The sequence below is a fragment of the Tenrec ecaudatus genome, chromosome 6 (genome assembly GCF_050624435.1).
Source record: "Tenrec ecaudatus isolate mTenEca1 chromosome 6, mTenEca1.hap1, whole genome shotgun sequence".
Taxonomy (NCBI): Eukaryota; Metazoa; Chordata; class Mammalia; order Afrosoricida; family Tenrecidae; genus Tenrec; species Tenrec ecaudatus.
Window position 1 is genome coordinate 149613810 of NC_134535.1, and position 24557 is coordinate 149638366.

Here is a 24557-nt window from a genome sequence, read left to right on the forward strand (position 1 = left end):
CCTTGATGTATAGGAGTAGTGGGTGTGAAAAAAATCATTTGTCTAAAGGAATTTGGGAACCCATCCTCGCTAGTTTGTTTCTTAAGCAAAAACTGACTCCCTTCTACTGAGAAGTTCAAAGTCATGTTTTCTATCTTCTAGTGGGAGAAAGATGGGACTTTCTACATCCCTAAAGAGTTATCGTCTTGGAAACAGACAGGGGCCACTCTACCCTGCCCTACAGGGTCACAGTGAGTTGGCATCAACTCCGTGGCAGTGAGTTTGGTTTTGGTTTTAATTCTTTAACCATGTAGATCTGTACTCAATCAGGAATGCAAACCCTCCAAGAGCCAACATTCAACTTCTGTCTTTAGGGATTTCCCACATTGCTTTGCAATGGCTTTTAACTTTTTTTGGACACAAATTGCTTTGAGTATATTACAAAATCTGTGGCCTCTTCCTGGAAAAAAGGTCACACATATGCACGAATAACACATTTTTATTTAATTTAGAGTGGGCTCTAGATCTCCCGGTGCTCCATCGAAGTCTGTAGCTGTCTCGTTAATTCTGACTCATAGCAAGTCTATAGAGCAAAGTAGAACTGATCATAGCGTTTCCAAGGTTGGAATCTTTTTGCTTTAACTTTTATTTTAAGCTTAATTTACTCCCAAGCCATACGTTTTGGCTTCTTCCGTTTCTTCTGGGAGATCTTTGTCTTCTGTGCAACCTCCTCTCCTCTTCTGGTTTAGGAACAATTTGGGGATTTTTTGTTTTGTTTTTTTCAGTGAGGATCATCTCAGTGTGGCAGGGGGAGCCCAGGGATGGGTTGAGCTGACCGTGAGCTCTGTAAGTCCGCGGCGCATCTTTCGGCTTTGTTGACCTGATGTGCTCAGTGACCAGAGAATTCACATCGACACCCTTCAGTTCAGCATTCCTCTCTGTGTTTTTAAGCACTGTTTTTGGACCACCGACCCTGGGTCCAACCCAACTGTTTGACCAGGGGAACATCTACCGACTCCGTCATTGTAACCAACTTCACTGTTGTAATGCCAGACGGGCACACACTGCTTCTGCAGAATGACGTCTTTTAGATATCCGGTGGCTTTCCGGATGTGCAGACTCTTGATGGCCTGGGCAGTTTCGCTGGTGTTCTTAAAATGGACCCGGAGATTCGACCTTCTGGATTTGCATGAATTTGTGGGGTCTTCTGGGTCATGTGAGTAGCAAACCATTTTGGCAGATTACCTGCAGCCACTACGGGAAGAGGAAGGTCCTGGGAGAATTCATGGTTGAAAGCTTTATGGAAACAAACTGACACATCTTTCTCCAGTGGAACTGCTTGGTAGCCTGCAAATGGCTAGCCTTTCTGTTGGCACCTTGAGTGTTTAGAGACTGCGTCCTGTTTAGAGGCTGCGTCCGTCACCGGGCCTCCTGAGAGGTCATGCAGGGTTGGTTTTATAAGAGCTGGGGAGGCCTGGAGGGCCACAGGGAGTCTGTGGTCTGAGCTAGTGACCCGGGATGGGGCATGAGCCAGGGGCAAGCAGCTTGTTCACTTGTTCTGACTAAAGGACGGGAAAAGGGCCTGGGAGCTGGACTGGATACAGTTTTGACTCCACGCGCATGGTCTCTGGACCACCAGTGAGGAAGGGGTCTGGGCTGGTGGGAATGGGAGCCCGATAGAAACACCCTTGGTTGCTGCTGCATCTGTGGGAGCTGTGGACAGAGCCCCGGTTCCAGATCTCTTTCTGCGGTGGCACAGACTCTTCAGAAGCCTGGTCGCTAAGTGTCCTGCGCTGGCACCTGCCCACAGGCCTTTACAAGGCCGGACGAGAAGGGACCCGAGGGTCACTTACCATGTCTGGTCCAGGCCCATGTCCAGTCAGCTATGCCCTGGTGTTGGTTGCCTGGACGTAGACTCCCCACCTGTAAATGAAGGGTACAGGTGTGTGGGGTGGGGGTGGGGGGGTCAGGGTGGCTAATACAATCAGAACGAAAGTTCCTTTGATTGAACAATTTAGAAATGTTTGGTTCTTATCCGAGCCTTTGAGTGCTAAGAATCAGGACATGTGAAAATGGATTAGCCATTTAGTCTAATACCTGGTATCAAATGCCCTCTCTCTTTATATCTTCTCTTCCTGTCCCTTCCCACCATCCCGACCCCCTTTCTTTGGAGAGGTCTGAAGCAAGCTTGTGCAGGTCTCACTTTTCAACCAAGGACTCACAGTAGGGCGAGGAGGTAAGGCAACCCGTGTCCTTGGCAGCTTCCGTGCAGGCACGCTTGACCCTCCGCCTGGAGTTGAAAGGGTCACACAGAGCCTGGTCTGAGAAATGGTGTGTTTGAAATGCCGGAGAGAGTAGCGGAGCCAGGCTGCTCGGTGATTTAGATCTGGCCCACAGATGCAGGAGGTCAGGCTCTTTGGACCTCGCTTTTGATGACTCAGGAATGGTCAGCTTCAGGTTCCTGGCCTGGTCTCAAGACAGATTCTTCACCTGCAAAAGAGCTAGTAGCACAGAGGAATACGTCTGCCTTTCCTGCATCTTCTCGTCAAAGGAAGTTTAAGGAACACGTGGCTCAGCTTACTTGTGGGAAAGGAACAAACAATATGGGTGTGTGATTGTTGATTCTTTGTTTTCAGATCACATGAAAGGATTAAGGGCCCCTACCTTGAAAAGAAGATTGGAGTGCAGGTAATTTATTGTGTGTGTGTGTGTGTGTGTGTGTGTGAGTTTAAGTTAGGTTATTTTAATTAAGTTATGACACCGAATCACAAAAATACACACAGCATCAGGGTACAGTTTGATGGATTTTTACAATGTGAACACGTCTCTGTGGCTTCCACCACATCGAGAAATAGAACATTTCCCGAACTTACCCCACTGGCTCAATTTTCCACTAAACACCACCAATTCTACAAAGAGAATAATCATGATAGTGAGGTGCACGCCTTTGAATGGTCAACTGCTTGAGATTAAAAGGGGAACATTTACTCAAGAAATACACAGCGGGTTAGGAAAGAAGGAAGAGTGGAAGCAGGAAACACAGGGAGGAAGTAGACCGGCTCCTTTTCCTCTGAGGGGAGTGCACTCCATGAGACGAAACAAAACCTGTATAAATCGGTGATGTCAAACTCATGATCGGTGCTGCAGACCTGCTCTCCCGTCACAATAAAAGTTATACAATGTAAGAAAGAAGCAGAACATCTCCGGCTCCTCCGAACCCCTTGAGTTTCCTCCTCCCTTTCACTTCCCTCTCTCTTTCCCTCTCTCAGGTCCCCTCTATCCGTCAGTGTTTACCGTGGTTTTATGTTTTGCTTCTAATCATAAATGAACATTTTCAGAATGACCAGACCAAACTCACTTCCATCGAGCCAGTTTTGACTGACAGGAACTTTATATAGGGTTTCTGAGACTAAATCTCTGTTGGAGCAGACAGTCTCATCTTTCTCCCCTGCAGCAGTTAGTGGGGTTGAACCACGGCCCTTGTGGTCAGCAGCCCCATGTTGCCTTCATTATAGACTCTTGTATTTGCCTGCCTGTAGCCATCATTGGTTCATTTCCAGCTAGTTCGTCATTGTTCATTTGTGTCAGTGGGAGTTCTCGGTGTGTTTATCTATGTGGCAATGATTGTTCCACACTGAAGAAGCTTCCAAGAGAGTTGGATCTTTCTTTTAAGCTGAACTGTTGTGTTTTATTCCTGTCGCTACTGCCTGAATTCTAATTTCTCAAGATAGGTATTTAAAAGGGCCTTATTGGCTTAAACAATTTTCCAAACAGCATATGCCAACGTCTTTACTAAGCGCTGTCAATACCCTTGATAAAACAGTCCCTCGTATTTACTGGGTACTTGCTTTGAGATGGCCACTATGCTAAGTATTGTACGTGTACTTATTCACTTCACACTTTAACAATTACCGGTGATGAGTCAGGCATTCTGCGGGATGTTGAGTGTTAACAGTGAGCAACACAGACAAAAGTCGCTGTCATTAGGTAGTTCACATTTTCATGAGAACCTCTCAGTGATCTTTTAAATAGAGAATGTGTTAGAGTTCTCTAGAGAAACAAAACCAGGACACTTGTGGTGTTTTATATATATATATATATATATATATATATATATATATATATATATATATATATATATATATTTGGATTTTTCCATGTATATGGATCTATATCTATATGGATAGATATATGCAGCATGAAGGAATATAACAGCCAAGTAGTCCACACAGCAGTACAGAGGGCTCAGTTCAACTCACTTCTGTGGAACAGTTAATATACTGGAAGCCCTTCAGTTCATGAGGGCTACTGGGTCCAAGCTCAAAAGCAGACAGCTGAGTCTTCCCTTGGGCAATGCAGTCAGTCCGGCCACAGGCAGCAACCAGCAGGGCTGGTAACCAACAGACAGCAGCTCAGGAGCTTAGTGAACCTGTCTCTGATGGGATATCGAACTCAAGCAATGCAAGACAACAGGATCCGACAACCTCAAGTTCAGGTAATGTGTATACCAGCAGCAAGGTGAATGAAGCAGGTCTCAAAGGAACCTCAAGCTCTGGCAACATGGTTCATGGGTTGGCAGTCCCACAGGTAGTGTAGCTCATAAGTTGAGACAGAGAACTAGCTAAAGCTGCCGCATACTGGTCTGATCACCAGAGAGCAAGAGAGAGAGGGGTGGGGCTTACTGAGCCATTTATCTCTTTGCCCTGCAATCAAACTGTTCCTTTTGACCAGGTTGGCACAACAAACTTGCCTATCACAGATATTTTTATTATTTCTATTTTACAGATGAGGAAATTGAGGAGCCAGAGAGGTTAGGTTAGTTGCCCATGGTCACGCAGCCAGTAAGTGTCAGACCAGGATTTCCACCAGGTCTGTCTGATTTGGAAGCCTGTGGATTTCTGCGAAACAAATGGCCCGCCAATGTCATGGCTTAGAACCCAAGAACCGCTTCTCTCTCAGTTCCTGTGGGCTAGGAATGCAGGCAGGGGCCAGAGGGAATAGTTCGCTTCTTCTCAGCGAGGGTGTCACCTGGGGCTGAAATGCTCTGCAGGCTTACCCACCCCTGTGTGTGACACCTGAGCTGGGAAGATTCTCCGTGCTGGGACAGCTGTGGAAACGTCTGGCCTCCTTTGAGACCTCAAGGCGGGGCAGGGAAGGGGCGAGGTGGGGGAAACTCAAGCTCAACACCAGCCCAAGGCCAATTCCTATGGGACAGAAGTTACCGTCGAGCCTTCTTTACCTATTCTGACACCAACCCTTCTTCCCAGGGTATGCTCTATTTCTCTGCTGGGTTTGCAGTGGCCACAGACAGCTCACAGACACTCCCGCAGATAAGAGTAGGGAAGTTAACAGGTAGTTATTTAGGACAAGAGAAGCCCAGGCTATCATTCTTGAGTCTGGACAGCCTCTTCTCACCAGGGCCCACAGGCAGGCGTGCCTCTGGACCTCTGCCCCTCTCCTCTGCATGGGCAATGTTTCAAAGCTCTGTTAGCACTACTGCTAAATGCCCCAAAGCAGCTCACTCAGCCCGAAGGAAGCCTCCGCCAGAAGGCACTCAGCGTCAGTTCCATTGCCTCAGTTGGCAAGCCTGGCTCCTCTGATTAAGAGCCTGGGGGCATCCTACGCCTCAAGTGTGCTTCCGGCCTGAAGGCACTCAGCTACCCACTGTGTGGGCTGAGAAGCCCACTGCTCTGTCTCCTGGGCTTAGGGTTTTAGTGTGTAGGGATTTGGGGAACCAAGGATGTGCTCCACTCCTGCTCTTCTTTCTTCATGTTAGAACATCCCATTCTTGCTTCTGAGATGGGCCATTTAAAACCCAGCAGGATGGCAAAACAGCCCAGTCCTTACGTCACAACTCTGTGTGCCCTATTTGCATGAGATATCAAGGACTCTGGCTAGAAGAGCCATATCAAGTGTGCTAGTCTGGGCTGACTAGAGAAACAAATTCATAGACACTCATGTGTGTAAGAAAGAGCTTTATATACGAGAGCACTTGAATATTGAGAAAACATCCCAGCCCAGTCCAGATCAAGTCCAGTAGCCCAATATTAGCCCATATTTCTGATACCAATCTATAAAGACCTCTTCAGACTCATGAAACACATACAATGACGCTGAACGCAGGAAGATCACAGGCCAGTGGGTGGGAAGTCTTGTGGATCCAGTGGCCTAAGCATCTCAGCGCTGGCAGGGGCCTCCATGTGGCTCTTCCAGTTCACAGGGTGTGCGGTTTGTCAGCGTAGTGCCATGTCTCTTGTCATTAGAGCATCTCTCAAGGAGTGAGCAGAAAGAGTGTGTGTCTGCTGCCTCCAACAGGAGTTCCCGGAATTCTCAGGAGAAGGCCATGCCCACACAGAGGCCTCATTGGCTATACAGTGATGGACAGGCTAGACTCCACACTTTCACTCTTAATCCTCAAATTGACACCAGATTATGTAACTACCACATCAAGTAATTCTCTGTACCAGATACTCCTTGGGCATCTGTCTCAGAGAAGCCTCTTCAGCACGGTGGCTTGCAAAAGAGAGGCAGAAGGAAGCCATATGGCCTGAAGTTTGAACCTCTGATACCACTTCCACCACATTCTGTGCGTTAAGGCAATGTAGAAAGTCTGCCCAGATACAAGGAGAAAGAACACAGTGAAAGAACTTCAGTGTCCTTGTAGGAAAAGTGTGTGTCACAGGGTACCTAGATATCAGTGTGTCTGTGTTTGGAAACGCGGTCTGCCACTGGCTACACTCCTACTCCCTGTTTCCCAAAGTGGGCGATACCCCCCGGGGAGGGGAGAATGGGGGCATGCCTACACTTCTCCTGGAATATGGGCTATCGTACAAAAGTTTTCCTTATCAGGGGGTTAATTTTTCCCCTGCAAAACAGGGTCACAGGCCAAAGAAGCTCGGGAGCCTCTGCTCTAAATAATACCAGTGATTTATAAGACGTTTCTTATTATATTATACATTAAATGATATATTTATTAAATGTCCATTTAAAACATAAGCAGATACATGTATATGAACATGTATAGCAACACTGTGTTCCGCACACCTTGCTGCTTTCCAGAGAAAGCTTAACATTTGGTTGCTCCCGTTTCAGGGAAACTTGATCGGGTACAGACGCACCTCTGCCATGCAGAGGGTGAGGTCAGAGGATGCAGTATTTGCTCTGACCCGAGAATCCTGAACTCTGATTTCGACAGCATCGTTTCTGAAGCACGAGCGGGAACTGATACATGCTGGAATGTGCTTCCTAGTCACCAGGACGACTCACTGGGGAGTGTGCTGGACTCATTTAGTTTTGTTTTGTTTTCCTTGCTTCTCCTTTCAGCTTGAAGGTCTACTTATACTGCTCTCCCGTTACGAAGGAGTTATTGTTAACTAACCCGAAATACAGATTTTGGGAGAAACGAATTGTAAGTTGTTTTTTGTATTTCTAAATGAATACTAATTATATATATATATATATATATATATATATATATATATATATATATATATATATATATATATATATTTTAAACTGGGAATTTATCTTTTGAGAACCAGATGGATAAAAGCATTGTAATCGTTCAAATCTCAGTTCATCACTTCAATAAGAATATTGATATTTAGTCCTTTGTCATTCAGCCATTTGGGGGGAAAAGGTGTACTTTTATTACTATTGCTGCTTTGTTTTTCTTGTTCCTACAACAGTTTGGCTTAATGTTTTAAAGTGTACAATGTTTGCTAATACAACTGATAAGTCTTGCTGTGTAGATCATGAGGTGGATTGTAGGAACAACACAAGATGTGTTCTGTCTCCTTAGTGAGCAAAAGAGAGAATAATAATACATGGGAAATCAAGCCAGTTCATTAAGAACACATGAAAATCCTGGATCTAACCTTAAGGAAGAAAAAATACATCACGAATAAGATGGATTCGCTTTCAAAATGCAAGGACATTTTAAACCTTACATACTGTGTTTTATATTAGCTTACTAACATGATGGGACATTACTGTCATGGAGGAGGCCTGGTGGCCTGGTGAGTTCCACTTACACTCCCTAGCCATTCCTTCGGAGAAAGATGAGGCGTTGGAGCCCCATCATGCTTCACAGTCTGAGAAACCCACAGTTCTACCCGGGCCTCTGGCTTTGCTGTGAGTCAGAATGGGCTCAATGGAGCGAGCTCGTCCTCAGTTCCTTAGAGTGCCTTGACGTGCCAGTTCTAGGGCAGCATCAAGTTCATGACGGAGCACCCTAGCAGCTAAAGCTCACTCAGACTCACTGCGGTCGAGTGGATTCTGACTCAGAGACCCCGCAGGACAGAGTAGAACTGCCCCCGTGGATTTCTGAGACTGGTAACTGTTTACAGGAGTAGAAAGCGTCATCTTGCTTCCAAGGAGTGCCTGGTGGCTTTGAACTCCTGGTTTTGCCGTTGAGAGCCCAACATGTGGCCCACTACACCACCTGGGCTCCAGGAGTTGGAACTCGGTGGTTTTCTTTTTTCATTTTATGCTCTATTTATTTATTTTTATAACTTATTGTTAATTCATATATCACACCGTTCCATAGTTCAATCACGTCAAGCAGTGTTGTACAAATGCTACCACAATCAGTTTCCAAACGTTCTTTTCTTCCTGGGCTCCTTGACATGGTCTTCCTTTTACTCTACCCACCGTCGTCCACCCTGACCCCCTAAAACCTTATTCTACTTGCTGCCCCTATAGGATCATCAATCCTGAGTGCCCTGTACTGAAAACCAGACAAACATACAGCACAGCTCGAAGAGTGTGACCCCAATGGGATAGCAGTTCTGAGATAAACCCTGACACGAACAAGCCAAAGCAAAACAAAAAAAATGCAGGAAATGCTGAAAACCAGCATCAGAGCGGGGAATCAACTGACACAGTTTTCACTGTTCAGCTCAGAGCAGGTGTATTATGTAGCAGCATGGGCTGGTCCAAGCTCTGTTCGTAGGCATGAAAACTAACTACATACATCACTACGCAATTTAGAGACCCAAACACAAGGGGAAAGGGGAATGGAGATTCACACAGGACAATGGAGAGGGGGAAAAATAAGTTTAGGAAATTGAATTAGTGTGTCAAAGGATGTATAAATATGTAAGACTTTTGATACATGTTGCCAAAATAGCATCAGAAAGTCTTATATTAGCTTTATAAGTTTCTCAAGCTGTTCTAATGTCTATCACAGTGAAACTAGAAATTATTAATAATAATAGAGAAATTAGAAAAAAGTCTGTAAATTTTTCTCTTTATCCCCTTTCTGTGTTCAGGATATGAAGGCAGAGAAAGCATAAAAATTTGAATTTGATATGGTGTATACATGCTCTCATTTAATTAATTAATTTTTCTTTCATGCTCTCTTATTTTAATAGGTAGCACTTGAAGTTGAAACTCCTACACAGATACCTTTAGTCGATGAAGCATCGGGCGAGGTCAGTAAATTTATAAACATTTTTGTGCTGTTTAAAGTATTTCATGTTAAAGGCATTATCTTCCTCCTTGAGTTGAATGCTCATTTAACCAGAAGTATAAAGTGATAGCAATTACGTTTTTAGAACAACACAAATTGTGGTGTATTTATTTCTTGTACCCAATGGACTGGATGACTCATATTACAGTGGTTTATTTTACTGCTGTGTGCTAATGATTGGAACTTCACTTCATGGCATTGCCATTTCATTCAGTGTGCTACAGTGTTAAGATTCACAATGATGCTGGTTAATGTTTGTAGCAACTTACATGTATTGTGATTGTTCTCTGGTTCATCTCCTTATTCAGAAACACACAAAAGTCTCTGCTCAGGTAGATATTTATTTATGTTTTTGTTCTTAAACTTTAAATGAGGTACTTTGGCTTTGTCGATATATTCTTCTAAACCAGGGCGGTTTTTCACCTGAGATTGCATGGTGGGTTAGTGGGCATTTTCCTCTGTGTACGGTGTTCGTTTGTGCTGGTGTTCGTCCGAACCTGATTACATAACATGTTGTGTTGATGGTGTCCACTTGCTAGGTGGAAGGGATTGGAGCCCAGTCCTGACTCTAGGTCTTCCTTCTTTGGAGAAGATCAAACATAGTACTCCTCTCATCAAGTCATCATTGTGAATGAGGGGAGCGCGTGATGGGGACCCAATGCCTATCTGTAGACAGCTGGGCATCCCTTGCAGAGGGGTAGTAGGGAGAAGATGAGTCACTCAGGGTTCAGTGTAGCAATAAGGAAACTCACAACCTTCCTCTAGTTCTTAAACGCTTCCTCCCCCCAACTATCATGGTCCCAATTCTACCTTGTGGACCTGGTTAGACCAGAGGATGCCCAGCGATACAGATGGGATCTGGAAACACAAGGAATCTAGGACAAATGAATCCCTCAGGACCAGCGGTGAGACTGGCGATACTGGGAGGGAAGGGGGGGAGTAGAAAAGGGGAACCGATTTCAGGGATCTACATATAACCTCCTCTCTGGGGGAAGGCCAACAGGAAAGTGGGTGAAGGGAGACGCCGGGCAGTGTAAGATAAGATAAAACAATAATTTATAAATTATTAAGGGTTCATGAAGGAGGGGGAAGTGGGGAGGGAGGAGGAGGGGAAAAAGGAAAATGAGGAGCTGATTCCAAACACCCAAGCGGAAGGCGAATTTTGAGAATGATGAAGGCAACGAATGTATAAGTGTGCTTTACACAATTGATATATGTATGGATTGTGATAAGAGTTGTATGAGCCCCAATAAAATGCTTTAAAAAACAAAACAAAAAGATAATAAATAAAAATTTTAAATAATAAAAAAATAAAACAAAAAGGCTGTCTTGTTATTGACAGCACCATGGTGAAAGGCTTTCTCCCAGTGGGGCAGCTGGCAACAGGGGCGTGCCGATTGCTCGCTGTCCCCCTCAGATCTTGTGTTTGTGGTTGATCGGCCCTGCATAGGCAGCCCAGCCAAGGGAAGGTCTCATTTTGAAGGAGCCTTCGGAAGGGATAATCCTAGAATGCAGTGAGGGTTAGCCATTGACTCCGTAGGAAGCTCCATCCCCGCATCACATTCTGAGGGCTGGCGATTGTGTCCCCCTGAGCCTCTGCCCTAAGAATGCAGTGTGGGGAGTTAGGACAGTTAGAATTTTCGGACGAGATTACCTCCTGTTTCCTCCCATCCCCAACCTTTCACAATGAAACATTCATTTATTAAGATGGAATCTGCATATCATATGATTCACCCACAGAAAGCGTGCCATTCAGAGGCTATGAGTTTGTTCACAGAATTGTGTGTCCATGTCATGGTTAGAGCGTTTTAGAGCATTGTCAAATGGAAAGCCTGCACATCCTCAGCCATCACCCCCACTCCAGCTCCCTCACTAACTACCCCGGTGCCGCAACCCCCAGTCTGCTGTCTCTCTCTGTGCATGTGTCCATTCTGGCCACGTCCCGTCACCGGAACCCTGTAATGTGTGACCAGCTTCGGTCACTTGCCTGATGGTTTCATCTACACATCAACACTTCATTTTCCTTTTTAAAATCAAATCATAAATACTAAATAAAATATCATTATTAATAAAAAATATACATACTCTCAAAAAGACATAGAGGGCTGCAGGTCTTGAGGCCTAGCTACCTAAGAATGGAATTGCTGGGTCCAAAGGACACTGTTGGTGTCATGGTTACACATTGGGCTGCTAACTGCAAGGTCAGCAGTTTGAAACCACCCTCTGCCTCTCAGAAGAAAGATGGGGCTTTCTACTCCCAGAAACTGGCAATTCATGGGCAGTTGTACCCTGTCCGACAGTATCGCTGTGAGTTGGCGTCAACTCGATGGCAGTGTTGTTGTTTGTGTTTGCCGTCACTGTTTAACACTTGAGGGGGCAGTGATGCCCTTTGTTTCCACAAGTACCGTTCTGTGAGAGGTCCTTGAAAGTCCTCGCTTCTGTTCAGCAGGGCTGTGTGTCTTTATGTCCTGATGTGAACTTTGGGAAGCCTCCGGGTTCACACGCTCAGCTACTAACTGAAAGATTGGAAATTCGGGCCTGCCCAGCCACACCTGCCATCTGGTGATGTGCTGAAAAATCAGCCATTGAATAGCCCCAGGGAGTACAGGTCTGTTCTGACCTGCACCGAGTTACCGGGGTACCCGCTTTTATAACTCCTCCTCTCCCCCTTTTATTTTTGTTCCAGGAGGAAGAGATTGTTGTGACTCTGTTACCAGCTGGTCATTGTCCAGGATCAGTTATGTAAGAGGACTCATCTATTTTGCTATTTTCTTGCCTATAGCTAGATATCATATTTGTAGACATAAAGACTTCAGGTCTAGAAAATAATAAATGTATTTAGGGACAGTTAGGAGCCCGGGTGGCATAGAGGGTTACGCATTGGGCTGCTAACTGCAAGGTCAGCAGTTGGAAACCCCCAGCTGCCCCTTGGAAGAAAGACAGGGCTTTCTACTCTGGTAAAGGGTTACAGTCTCAGAAACCCGTTAGAGCAACTCCATCCTGTCCTGCAGGGCCACCAGGAATTGGCATCAGCTCCATGGCAGAGAGTTTAGTTTTTTGGAGAGGGACATTTGGTTATTTTTCTAGCAATTTCCTTAATAATGAGGGGGCTTTAAAAAGTGTATGGATTGAAAGATAGTGGGATTTTCCCACAAACTGTGTGAAGTCCCTTCCTATTGGTTGACATTGTAGACGGAAGTGAGAATCAGAATGGAAGCGTGGCCTCCCTCTGGTGGAATTCTCCTCTCCTTGTTCCTCCAGCACTCTGCAGCTTCCCGCCCGTGGTGTTTCCTCGGTAGTTCTTGACTTCCACGCACACTAGTTCCTGGGTGTCTTTGGCGGGAAAGCATTGCAGTGCGTTTAGCAGGCGCTGGCTTTCTAAGACGGGCTGTGAGACTCGGAAGTCACAGAGCGCTGCTTCCTTTCCAGGTTTTTATTTCAGGGCAATAATGGAACCGTCCTCTACACCGGAGACTTCAGACTGGCGAAAGGCGAGGCTGCGAGAATGGAGCTTCTGCACTCCGGGGGCAGGTACTGAGCCTCGCACAGATCTTCCATGAAAGGCTGCAGGTTGTTATGGCTGGCAGGTGCCCTCTACTCACTCCCAACTCACGGTGCCCTTCTGTGCAACAGAACGAAACACTGCCCAGCCGTGCCATCCTCTCGGTTCTCCTGTTTGGACCATCGACGCAGCCACCATGGCAATCTGCCTCGTCAAAGCGCTTTTTCTTTTTTGCTGCCCTGCCACTCTACCAAGCAGGATGTCCTTCATGGACACTGCATAGTTTAACATTTTAAATGTTCATTTTCTCCCCCATACTAGCTTTATATTCCTATTAGAAATCACAGTTGATCACGACAGTCCTTAGTCCGTGTGTGAGTTGCTCCGAACCATACTGACGCCCATCCCTGTCTGTGGAGGATTTCGTCCCTGCGGGAGGATGCTATGGGGGAGCACACGCAGGGCGTCTGAGCAGTCTCTGAGCTGTGTGGATGCGCTCAGCGTGGGATGTGCTGGGAGAGACTGGGGAGGCAGATCACCCAGGAGGAAGAGTGCGGAACTGAGAACTTGGGTCTGCGGAACAGCGCAGAGATCCCAAAGGAGAGAATTGACAGATCAGGTCTCCGTTTATTTCTGAAGAAGAAAGAAATGCTGAAGAAGGAAATAATGAAGAACCGAGAAGTTATGTGAACACGTTTTTGTTTTGTTTTTCAGTGAAGAGATTAGCTGGAGTCTTTCTTTAAACTAAACCAGAGACTACAGTAGCTTAAACATCCCACCCCAGTGCTCTGGGGAGTAGGCATACGGGGCGGGGAGGGTGCGGGTTGCATTGAGATAAGACCACAGAAATGTGTGATGAAAAACCAAAAAGGGCCGTGCGGACAACTCTGGCAATGATCTGATTAGAAATACCCTGAGAATACATACCCTCATCTTTCTCCCTTGAGGCAGCTGATGGGCTTGAACTGCTGACCTTGCCGCTAGGAGCTCATAGCATAGCCTGTTAAGCCACTGGGGCCATCAGAGCTCCTTAAAGTTGCTGTAAATATGCAAATAGCAGAACATGTGATCGTTCAGCGTCTTTCCTGTGCAGAACCAAATGACAGCAATGCGATCACGCCTGCTGGGTACAGCCATCCCCAAACCTGTTGCCAAGCCGCCCATCACAGGCAACAGAAACGCAGGGCTTCCTCCTAAACCACGGTGCCCACTTTCCCTCTTGCAACCGCCCTTAAGCTCTGCTCTCGCGACACTTACATTTTATTCTATCATTTCAGCGAAGTTGAGTTAACCCAAAACAACATCATCAACAACAACAACAAATGGAATAGAACATCTGAAAAAGAATTGGCATTTAAAATGCATTCATATTTTATGTTCCATCAGAGGATTAATACCAATTCTGTTTTGTTTTCAGAGTAAAAGACATCCAGAGTGTATATATAGATACTACTTTCTATGACCCCAAATATTATCAAATTCCAAGTCGGGTAAGTCTGCCTGCAGGAAGCAGGTGATTGCCTGGGCAGGCCCATATTTCTAATACGGCCTTTTGTGGGCTAACACGTAGTCAGATCTTTATTGTCCCCAGATGTGTTTTCACCTGTAAATTCTGGGTGGGGGTGGGAAGGGTGGGTGGTGCTCCTAAGGTTACTAACCGCCTTTTGACACCCCTGTTCAGGAGGAGTGTTTAAATGGGATCCTGGAACTGGTCCGAAGCTGGATCACGCGAAGCCCTTACCATGTTGTGTGGCTCAACTGCAAAGCAGCGTATGGCTATGAATATTTATTCACCAACCTTAGTGAGCAGTTTGGGGTCCAGGTACAGTGATTATTCTTTTTACTGTCGCTCCCCTCTCCACCCCTGCAGCCCACCCCTGAAGCAGCCAAATGAAGACCAGTTATGCCTGCTTGTAGGTGTTTCAGTCCCCAGGCACTGCAATGAACTAGGAGACAGAACAGAAGCCCCACACACAGGACGAAGTCAGTTAACTAGGATGCCCCTTGAAATAATGACCCGAAACCTCCATCCCAAGAAACTGAGTTCCACAAGGTGTCTAGCTGGACAGAAGCGGCCTCGGTAGCTGATCTTTATGTTGTTGTGCAAATAATATCGATCACATAATTTCTTCACGAACTGCTGTTTTACAAGTGCATGCCTGATTGACAATAATTTTTTCAGTGGGCTTTAGAGCACCCTTGATGTGAAGGCCTCATCTGGCCTCCTCTGGCCTCACGACGGGGAAAGGGAATCCCGCTCTCCCTTCGCCCGAGGCTGGTTCCTGTGGGTCAGAGGTCAGACACGCCTCCACCCTTCAACTTTCTCTGCCATGTTCTGACACCGACCCCTCCTCCTAAACCAGTCTACTCCTGGGATGGGTTTAATAATCCATTTCAATATCACCAAACTGGATTTACAGACAATATTCACTATTATGAGTGTATTAGGGAAGTTTACAGGTTATGACAAAGCAGGGCCAGAAAACACTAAAGGTACATGTAGGCATGTCTCTCGCTGATCGTTGACCCCTCAGCCATGTGGCCGCTTGGCCTCAGCCCCGCTCTGGCAAGTGTGACAAAGCTCTTGTAGTGCTGATAAATGCCCACGGGGCACCCCGCTTTGCACCATCCTCCTGCCCAAAGGCAGGCAGTCTGTGGGTCCAAGCTGGCTGCTCTGCCTCGTGGCCTCTGCCGTTGCCCCCAACACGTTTGTCTCCGACACACTCCACTCCTGGCTTTTGTTGCTTCGCGGCCCTGAGGTGCTTTATTTCTGCTTCTGAAATGGCTCACACTTGCCCAGCCGAATGTCACCACTGGTCAATCCCCAAGTGCAAGTCCTTTGCACCTATTTCCATGCTCCCACCCAATCATTGGATGGGCGTTACAAAGATTATCAACAGAGGAGCCATACCAGATCATCGCACTTCACTGAAACAAGTGCTCCATCAGCCGTAACTCCCCCTTTCCCTTCGTGTCTGCCCTTGGTGACCGCCAATAAACTTGGGTCTCTCTACATTTGCCTGTTCTTATCTTTATATAAGTGAAACCATACACTGGTCCTTTTCTGATTGACTTACTTCGCTCCGCATAATGTCTTCATGCTTCATTCGTATTGTATCATGTCACAGGACGTTATTTTTCTTTCTGATTGACTAGAATTCCCTTACCTGTGCGGACCACAGTTTGTGCACCCATTCTTCCATTGGTGGGTGTCGCTGTTGTGAACTGCACTGGACATGGATGTACACGTCTGTCCGTGTCACTGTTTCCAGGTCCCTTGGGCACATTCCTAACAGTGGAGTTTTGAGACATACAGAAGCTCACAATTTTTAGTTTTCGTGGCAGAGTGAGGTTTTGCCTTAGGGACTCTCGAAGAAGACATCCAGCAACTTTCTTCATTTTTCTCAGAATGCAAGTTTATCTTTCTTCCTTCTATTAACCCCACCCCCTACCCCCGGGGCCGTTAAATTGATGACGACTCAGCGATGCTATGGCCAGCGTGGAACTGCCCCTTAGGGTTTCCAGGCCAAGTTGTGGAGATGACCGATCACCACATCTGTCCCCCATGGAGACGATGGCGGCTTCAAACCACTCTCAGTTTGGTTAGCAGCCCCCACTTTATCCGCCACGTCACCAGGAGGACTCCTGCCCTCTTCTTCGTTTTGTGTTTCCTACGCTCTTCTGTGTCTCAGAATTGCCCCTCTCTCTTTGTCTTAGAGAGACGAGAAAGCAAATGCACCATTTCTTCTAATTAGTCGTTGACCAACAGGCAAGGCGTAGCGTAACCAGGCCACCAGAAGAGTAAGATGTTGTCTTGATGGTGGTGTGAATCCTGTCTGGTATCCACGACCGCGGCAATTTGGCGTTCCACTCTGCTTCATCACTCAGACGTAGAAACGAGACTGCATCTTATTGCTGTTCAATAATTCTAAACGATCTAGATCTGTCAGTTGAACTGCTCTGAGATGAGCTTTAAGTAAACCTTATCCGTGGTTTTCCCACCTAAAATATGTTGGCCTTAACATTCTAAGGGTGCCCACGGCTGGCATATTTATTTCCCTGTGTCTGCCCCTCCCCTGAATCCAGTAAAGTGGTATCTGCCAAGGAAGGGATCTGCTGCATCCCAGTTTAGCTTTCTCCCTCTGTCCCAACTGTCTTTTGTGGCATGTTGCGTTTGTGGCACGTTGTGTGCGTGCCTTCCAGAATAGGTGATTTGGGTCATTTTTGTTTGCTTTGTTCATTGCGCTACACCCAATATTTAAAGATCGACATACAGTATGTGTACCCATTGGAAGGATTAACAATAACCTGTTGTCATGAAGATGATTCAGACTCACAGTGACCGTGGATGATAGAGTGGAACTGCTCCCCAGAGTTCCCAAGCTGCCTTCTTTACAGAAGAAGCCCTGGTGGAAAAGCGATTGCCTGCTCACCCAGTAGCTAATAGGTGGGAAGTTTGAGCCCACTAGCCTCTCTCTAGGAAAAGGTGAGGCAAATTTTCTGTAAAGGTTTACAGCCTCGGGAATCCTACGGAGGCAGATCTACTCTGTTCTGTAGGATCACTAGGAGTTGTAGTTGACTCCAACTCCGTAGTTGGTTGGTTTTTAATTTTTTTATGGAAGCAGACGGCCACTTCTTTCTCTTGGGAAGCTGCTAGTGACTTGGAACCACTGACCTGTCAGCTCGCTGCAGAGCACCTGGCCGAGTTGACACCAGGGCTCCTGGCAGGTGTACTGCTGGTGTGCATTGAATGGCTCCCGAAGCAGTGCCGTACAGCGATAGCCTGGACAATTGAAATCCACAAACCAAGCCTTTAATATTTTTTATTACCACCAGCAATAGGTGCTAAACTGGACTGGCTGGCCGAAGGCCTTCCTAGCTAATTGGAAGAAAGCCTTTGTCATGCCGTCATCCGGGGAAATAGGAATGTATATCGAGATAGCCGAAGCTAAGTTTCACATGTGAATGAGTTAGTTCATTAAATGGATGATCTGCCCCTTAGGGATGTCCCTCAGTGTCCCTGATGAATTTCATGGTTTGCTTGTCCATATTCTGTCTAGGTTCACGTGGACAAACTGGACATGTTTAGAAACATGCCAGACATCCTCCATCATCTCACAACAGATCGCAACACTCAGATCCATGCCTGTCGCCATCCCAAGGTGCGTATGTGGGAGCACGGTTCTTAGCCTTTGTGGGACCCAGGAAAGAACAGACTTGTCCGTCTAGAAGGGACCTCGGGAATGACATTTCCTAGGCTTCTCCGTTTACAAATGAAAAACTCAGGCCGAGGGTCATGCAACGGTCCAGCCTAGTATTCTGTTGCAAGAAGCTTTGTGCATTTACTGGTAGCCTTTTCAATGAAATGTGGTCCTGTTCCTTCCAATGTGCATATTGATTTGTATGCCTTCAGAAACACAACGTTATACCTTGTAATTTAAGGGACCATCTTTGCAAGCCATTGCTATTTATTTTTCATACTCCTGACACGTTGATGTTTGTAAAATTGTTTTTCTTCTAGTCATTGGAGATAAATTCCAAGTATAATTCAGTCTCGTAACCCTGACGTCATTACATGTATCCACGTTTGAAGGCGGTATTTAAAGCACTTGGCTATTAAGTGCAAGGTTGGCAATTTGAATGGGCCAGTGGAGAAAAGACCCAGTGACGTGCTCTTGTAAAGATGACAGCCTTGAACACACTCAGGGCAAGTCGACGTGGGCACAGGGCACGGGGGTCGCGGAGTCAGAATGCACTCCAGCGCACGCAAGGGCAACAGTGATGGCGCAGTGTCACGCGGACGTTTTCAATATCTGTGCAACTCATTTGCAATTCATTGTTAAACATCAGGTATAGCTTCCAACTCGAATCTGCCTTTACATTTAAAAAATCGAGTGATCTTCAAATACTATAGTATGAGTGGTTATATGTCTCCTTTCTCTTTTATCTCGCTGTCCAGCATTTATACAGCCGTACCACTATTGTACTGATTATCTTGGTCCAGGGACCCAAGAGCCTAAAGTAAAACTCTCAGGGTTCCTAAATGAAGCATACTTTTCAACAAAACCAGAATTGTCACACCCAGAGTTGAATGTTCTACTTTAGACCTCTGTTAAGAGACCAACAAGGTAAAAATTACTTGAATGGGTGGTAAAATACTTATTAGAACTCTTACTCATGAATGGTTTCATCGTGTGTGTGTGTGTGTGTGTGTGTGTGTGTTCACCCAGTGACTGACTGTTCAGTTTCTTGTAGCTGTAGGCCCTATGCCTCACAAGTCTTTTTTTTTTATAATCATTTTATTAGGGGCCCATACAACTATTATCACAATACATACATACATTAATTTTGTAAAGCACATTTATACATTCATTGCCCTCATCATTCTCAAAACATTAGCTCTCCACTTAAGCCCCTGGCATCAGCTCCTCATTTTTTCCCCTCCCTACACACTCCCCGCTCCCTCATGAACACTTGATAATTTATAAATTATTATTTTGTCATATCTTGCCCTGTCCAACATCTCTCTTCACCCACTTTTCTGTTGTCTGTCCCCCAGGGAGGAGGTCACATGTAGATCCTTGTAATTGGTTTCCCTTTCCAACCTACCCTTCCTCTACCCTCCCAGTATCGCCACTCACACCACTGGTGCTGAAGGGATCATCCGCCCTGGATTCCCTGTGTTTCCAGTTCCTTTCTGTACCAGTGTACATGCTCTGGTCTAGTCAGCTTTGCAAGGTAGGATTGGGATCATGATAGTGGGGGTGGGCAGGGAGCATTAGGAACTAGAGGAAAGTTGTATTTTTCATCGTTACTATATCGCACCTTGACTGGCTCATCTCCTCCCCGAGACCCTTCTTTAAGGGGTGTCCTGTGGCCTACAAATGGGCTTTGGGTCTCCACTCTGCACTCCCCCCCTCATTCAATATGGTAAGATTTTTTATTTTGATGATGCCTGATACCTGATTCTTTCGACACCTTGTGATCCCACAGGCTGGTGTGCTTCTTCCATGTGGGCTTGGTTGCTTCTGAGCTAGATGGCTGCTTGTTTACTTTCAAGCCTTTAAGACCCCAGATGCTATATCTTTTGATATCCAGGCACCATCAGCTTTCTTCGCCACATTTAATTATGCACCCATTTGTCTACAGCGATTGTATCATGGAAGTGAGCACACAATGATATGATTTTTTGTTCTTTGATGCCTGATAACTGATCCCTTCGGCACCTTGTGATCACACAGGCTGATGTGCTTCTTCCATGTGGGCTTTGTTGCTTCTGAGCCAGATGGCTACTTGTTTACCTTCAAGCTTTTAAGACCCTAGACCTTTTGATAGCTGGGCACCACCAGCTTTCTTCGCCACATTTGCTTATTCACCTGCTTTGTCTTCAGCGGTTGCGTTGGGAAGGTGAGCATCATAGAATGCCAATTTAATAGAAGAAAGTATTCTTGCATTGAGGGAGTACTTGAGTGGTGGCCCAATGTCCATCTGCTACCTTAATACTAAACCTATAAATATATACACATAGATCTATTTCCCCATCCTCATATATAAATATATTTGCATGTGTACATGTCTTTATCTAGACCTCTATAAATGCCCTTTGCCTCCTAGCTCTCTCCTCTATTTCCCTTGACTTCCCTCTTGTCCCACTATCATGCTCATTCTCCTAGGGTTTCAGCAATTCCTCTTGGTTACATTACCCTTGATCATGCCCTACCAGGCCTCTCACACCCTCCTCACCACCAATTTGGATTACTTGTTTTACCCTTGTCCCTGGGTTTGTTAACACCACTATCTTTCCCCCTACTCCCCCTCTCCCATGTCCCCCCGGAACTGTCGGCCCCGTTGTTTTCTTCTCCAAATTATCCATCCAGACTATCTTATTTAGACAGACCTGCAGAGATAATAACATGCACAAAAATAAGACAGAGCAAAACCAAACAACAATATGTAACAAAACAACACACCAATGACAAACAAAACAAAACAAAACACAAGAAGAAAGAAAAGCTTGTAGGTAGTTCAAGGATTCTTTGTTGCCCTTTAGGAGTGTTTTCCAGTCCAGTCTGTTGGGGCACCACACTGTGGCCCCAAAGTCCACCTTCAGCATTCCCTGGGGACCTCACCGCTTCATTCCCTTGCTGTTCTGTTGCACCCCCTTAGTGTTTTGCCTCGGTGTGGCGGGATCCGATCGGGTGCAATGGGTGCAATTCCCACACTGTGTCTCTGGTGTTGTCCCCTGTAGGACTATGGGTCAGTGAGGGACTTCATGTCTCATAGTGGTGCCAGCCATGTGGTCCCCTCTGCGGACTGGCTGCTCTAATGCCTCACTTGGCTTTTTATCAGCAAGTTTCTTTCTTTTTTTTCACTTTTTGTTGAGAATTGGGTGGCGGTTTACTAAGCTGATCATCAGTTTTACATTCAACAATTCATACCGATTTTGTTACATCTCATTGATGGCAATCTCCTCCATGTAGCATCACTTTCTTCCGGTGGTTTCCTGTTTCCATTTCTCCTCCTCCTTAATCCTTCTGAACTTTATCCTTGGGAAAATGCTGCCCTTTGGATCTTAAATGATAGGTTCTTTTAAGGGATGATTCCTCCTGGTTGGTGTTCCTCTGAGAGACCCTCCTGTTACTGGGTTGGAAATTGAGCCACCATTTAAGTTCATTTTCAAGCCTGAGGGGTGGCTGAGGGCCATAGTCTTGGCGGTTGTACCAGTATCTGTCCAACCAGTAGGCCTGATCTGTTATGGTTTTAAGTTTTGCTCCACAGTTTTCCTCGCGCTTTATCCAGGATCCCCTCCAAGCAGTGCGCAGTGGTAGCTGGGCACACTGGTTCTTCTAGCCTCAGGGTAGTGGAGGGTGAGGTTCTTGTGGGCCATTCTTTCCATGTGCTGGGGCCGGAGGACACGCTCCACTCCTGACGCTTGCCATTGAGAAGGCCACGCCCCCTGCTTCTCAGAGGGCGTATTTTATCAGCAGCAGGATGGCGCTGCAGGGACTCCTGCTCCCAGCTAGGCACAGGCGAATCCTATCCGCGTCTCCCCCATCCTCTTCGAGAGCCGTGCAGGGCCAGTGTGTTGCAGTGGCAGACCTCAGTCTGTGGGACATGTGGAGCAATTCCACTCTTCCTTATGATGACCCCGCTTCTCTCTGCCTCAGGGAGCCCTCCTAGCAGCCCACTGACACGTCCTGTGGGTCCCCCAGTGTGACTCAAGGTTGCAGCACTGCACCACGCACTACGCAAAATACATGGGCACTGCAAGAGGTTGCTTTCTCCCATGATACGTACATACGGAGCGGAGGCACGGAATGCTCACGTGGAGATGCTCAGCGCCACACGTGTTTTTAAGCGATGCTCTGACCACCTGGGCTCCCTGCGCCAGGAGGTGCGCCCGACATCCTTGCAACAGGGCAGTATGTTCTGCAGCCAATCTGATGTAGCTGTGATTTAGGACTACGTCTTTACGTGTGTGTACCTGTCTGTCTGCTGTCAGTGGTACCGTGTACAGTCCATGTTTGTGCATACATTTGGATATGTTTTAACTTTTTTAAAAAAAACATTTTATTAGGGGCTCATACAACTCTTATCACAACCCATGCATATACATACATCAATTGTATAAAGCACATCTGCACATTCTTTTCCCTAATCATTTTCAAAGCATTTGCTCTCCACTTAAGCCCTTTGCATCAGGTCCTTTTTTTCCCCCTCCCTCCCCGCTACCCCCTCCCTCACGAGCCCTTGATAATTTATAGATTGTTATTTTGTCATATCTTGCCCTATCCGGAGTCTCCCTTCCCCCGCTTCTCTGCCGTCCATCTCCCAGGGAGGAGGTCACATGTGGATCCTTGTAATCAGTTCCCCCTTTCCAATCCACTCACCCTCCACTCTCCCAGCATCGCCCCTCACACCCTTGGTTGTTTTAACTTTTTATAATCTGTACTAAATGATGTATGGTAGTAAATGTTAAAATAGACTGGTGGCCACATATATTTTGTGCGCTCATGACATACCCAACTTTTGCCTACTTTTCTCCTATTCCGAGAGTACTAGTTCATCTAAGAGGTTTTCTTACCTCTATTTTCCCACCCCCCCATCCCTCTACCACCCGCCCCTCCAATATATGTACAGGCAAAAATCCACAGAACACAATAGCCTTTTGAGCAGGGGGCACTCAAAAATCCAAACCCAGTGCCGTCGAGTTGGTTCCACCTCCTGGCGGCGGGACCCTACAGGCCAGGAGCTCGGCCCCTGTGGGTTTCCGAGACTAACTCCTTACAGCGGCAGAGAGCCTCCCCTTTCTCCCTTGGCGAGGCTGGTGGGTCCAAGCTGCTGGCCTCGAGGTCAGCAGCCCAACTCGTAACAACTCCTCCACAGGGCTCCCGGGGCAGAGGTGGGGATGCTTTTTCTGCCAAGGGCCTTTTGGAAATTTGTAACATTCCTTGTGGGCCGTACTGGTCAGCCACTTAATGAACTCACTCCTACTGTGATGCCTGGGACTGCTTCTCTTTGCTGCAGCCTGTGATGTGAGCTGGCGCTGGTGGTTTCGTGGGCCTTGCTTGCCTCACAGGCCAGGCTGACCCTCCTACCCCCCCCCTGTGGAACTGCTGACCCGCAGAAAGGACTTAGGGTTGTCAATCTCAGAAACAGCACCAAAGAGACGCTGATGACATCTGCTTTAGACGTAATGTTAATGGCACTTGAGAATGGAATCCCATCATTTTTCAGCTGTTAAAAATTTTTTTATTACTTTTTTCCCTTCCGACTATATTTTTATTTGAAATGGTGGAATGACCACCAATCAGAAAGCAAGACTAGTCCCCATCTGGAGTCTGTTAACATTCAGTGTTTGCTTTCTCGCTCCCCTCTCCCTGTGCAATCCCCTTTGGGAGAAAGCTACAGGCTCCGTGGCCCCTCCTCGCGCCCCCTTCAGCCTGGAGCGCTGATGAACAAAGATGGTCTCCTCTGTAAATCGGAAATTTCAACAAGGATGAAACTTGATTAGACATCAGGCAAGCCAGATTCAAATTTCACGGATTGCCCTAGAAATTTCTAAATAGCTTTTGGAGTTTCAGTATTTGGGGCTACCACTACTTAAAGAGCATGTGTTCATTTATTCATGCTTCGATCGTCTCTTTCAATATTGAGCAAGTATCGATCTTTTTGTCTTTCTTTCATGATATGTTTTTGACGAGTCCAAGTTGTTGGGGATTTTGCCGAATGTCCCCTCTCCCGTCAATTTAGCTAGTTATTTCTCTATGTTTACTTTTGTATTTGAGACCTGGCCTCCAAATAGATTTGTTAAAAATATAGAACTGTTTTCCTGTATTTACACATGCATTTAACTCTTTATTTATTTGTTTTAGGCAGAGGAGTATTTTCAGTGGAGCAAACTACCCTGTGGAAATACTTCCCCGAGCAGAGTTCCACTGCACACCATCTGCATAAAGCCGTCCACTATGTGGTTTGGGGAACGAACCAGGAAAACCAATGTGATTGTGAGGTGAGGAAGTGTTGGGTCAGGTTTGTTGCACCGCCCCGCTGTTGTGACATTGTCTAGTTTGACTTGCTTTCCCTGTGTTCTAGGCTTAGTCC

General features: G+C 46.3%; 1 protein-coding gene across 2 annotated transcripts in view; it reads left to right on the forward strand.

Moving 5' to 3' along the window:
• DCLRE1C (DNA cross-link repair 1C) overlaps positions 1-24557 on the forward strand; it is a 53031-nt gene that overhangs the window by 2856 nt on the left and 25618 nt on the right. Inside the window, exons 2-10 of one of the 2 annotated variants that reach the window (XM_075552338.1) lie at positions 2616-2667; positions 7303-7387; positions 9354-9413; positions 12138-12193; positions 12881-12982; positions 14371-14443; positions 14635-14775; positions 18014-18115; positions 24329-24465. In XM_075552338.1, the coding sequence (XP_075408453.1) occupies positions 2616-2667; positions 7303-7387; positions 9354-9413; positions 12138-12193; positions 12881-12982; positions 14371-14443; positions 14635-14775; positions 18014-18115; positions 24329-24465 (808 nt within the window). The remainder of the gene's footprint in view (positions 1-2615; positions 2668-7302; positions 7388-9353; positions 9414-12137; positions 12194-12880; positions 12983-14370; positions 14444-14634; positions 14776-18013; positions 18116-24328; positions 24466-24557) is intronic. The other variant, XM_075552340.1, reaches the window with a different exon arrangement.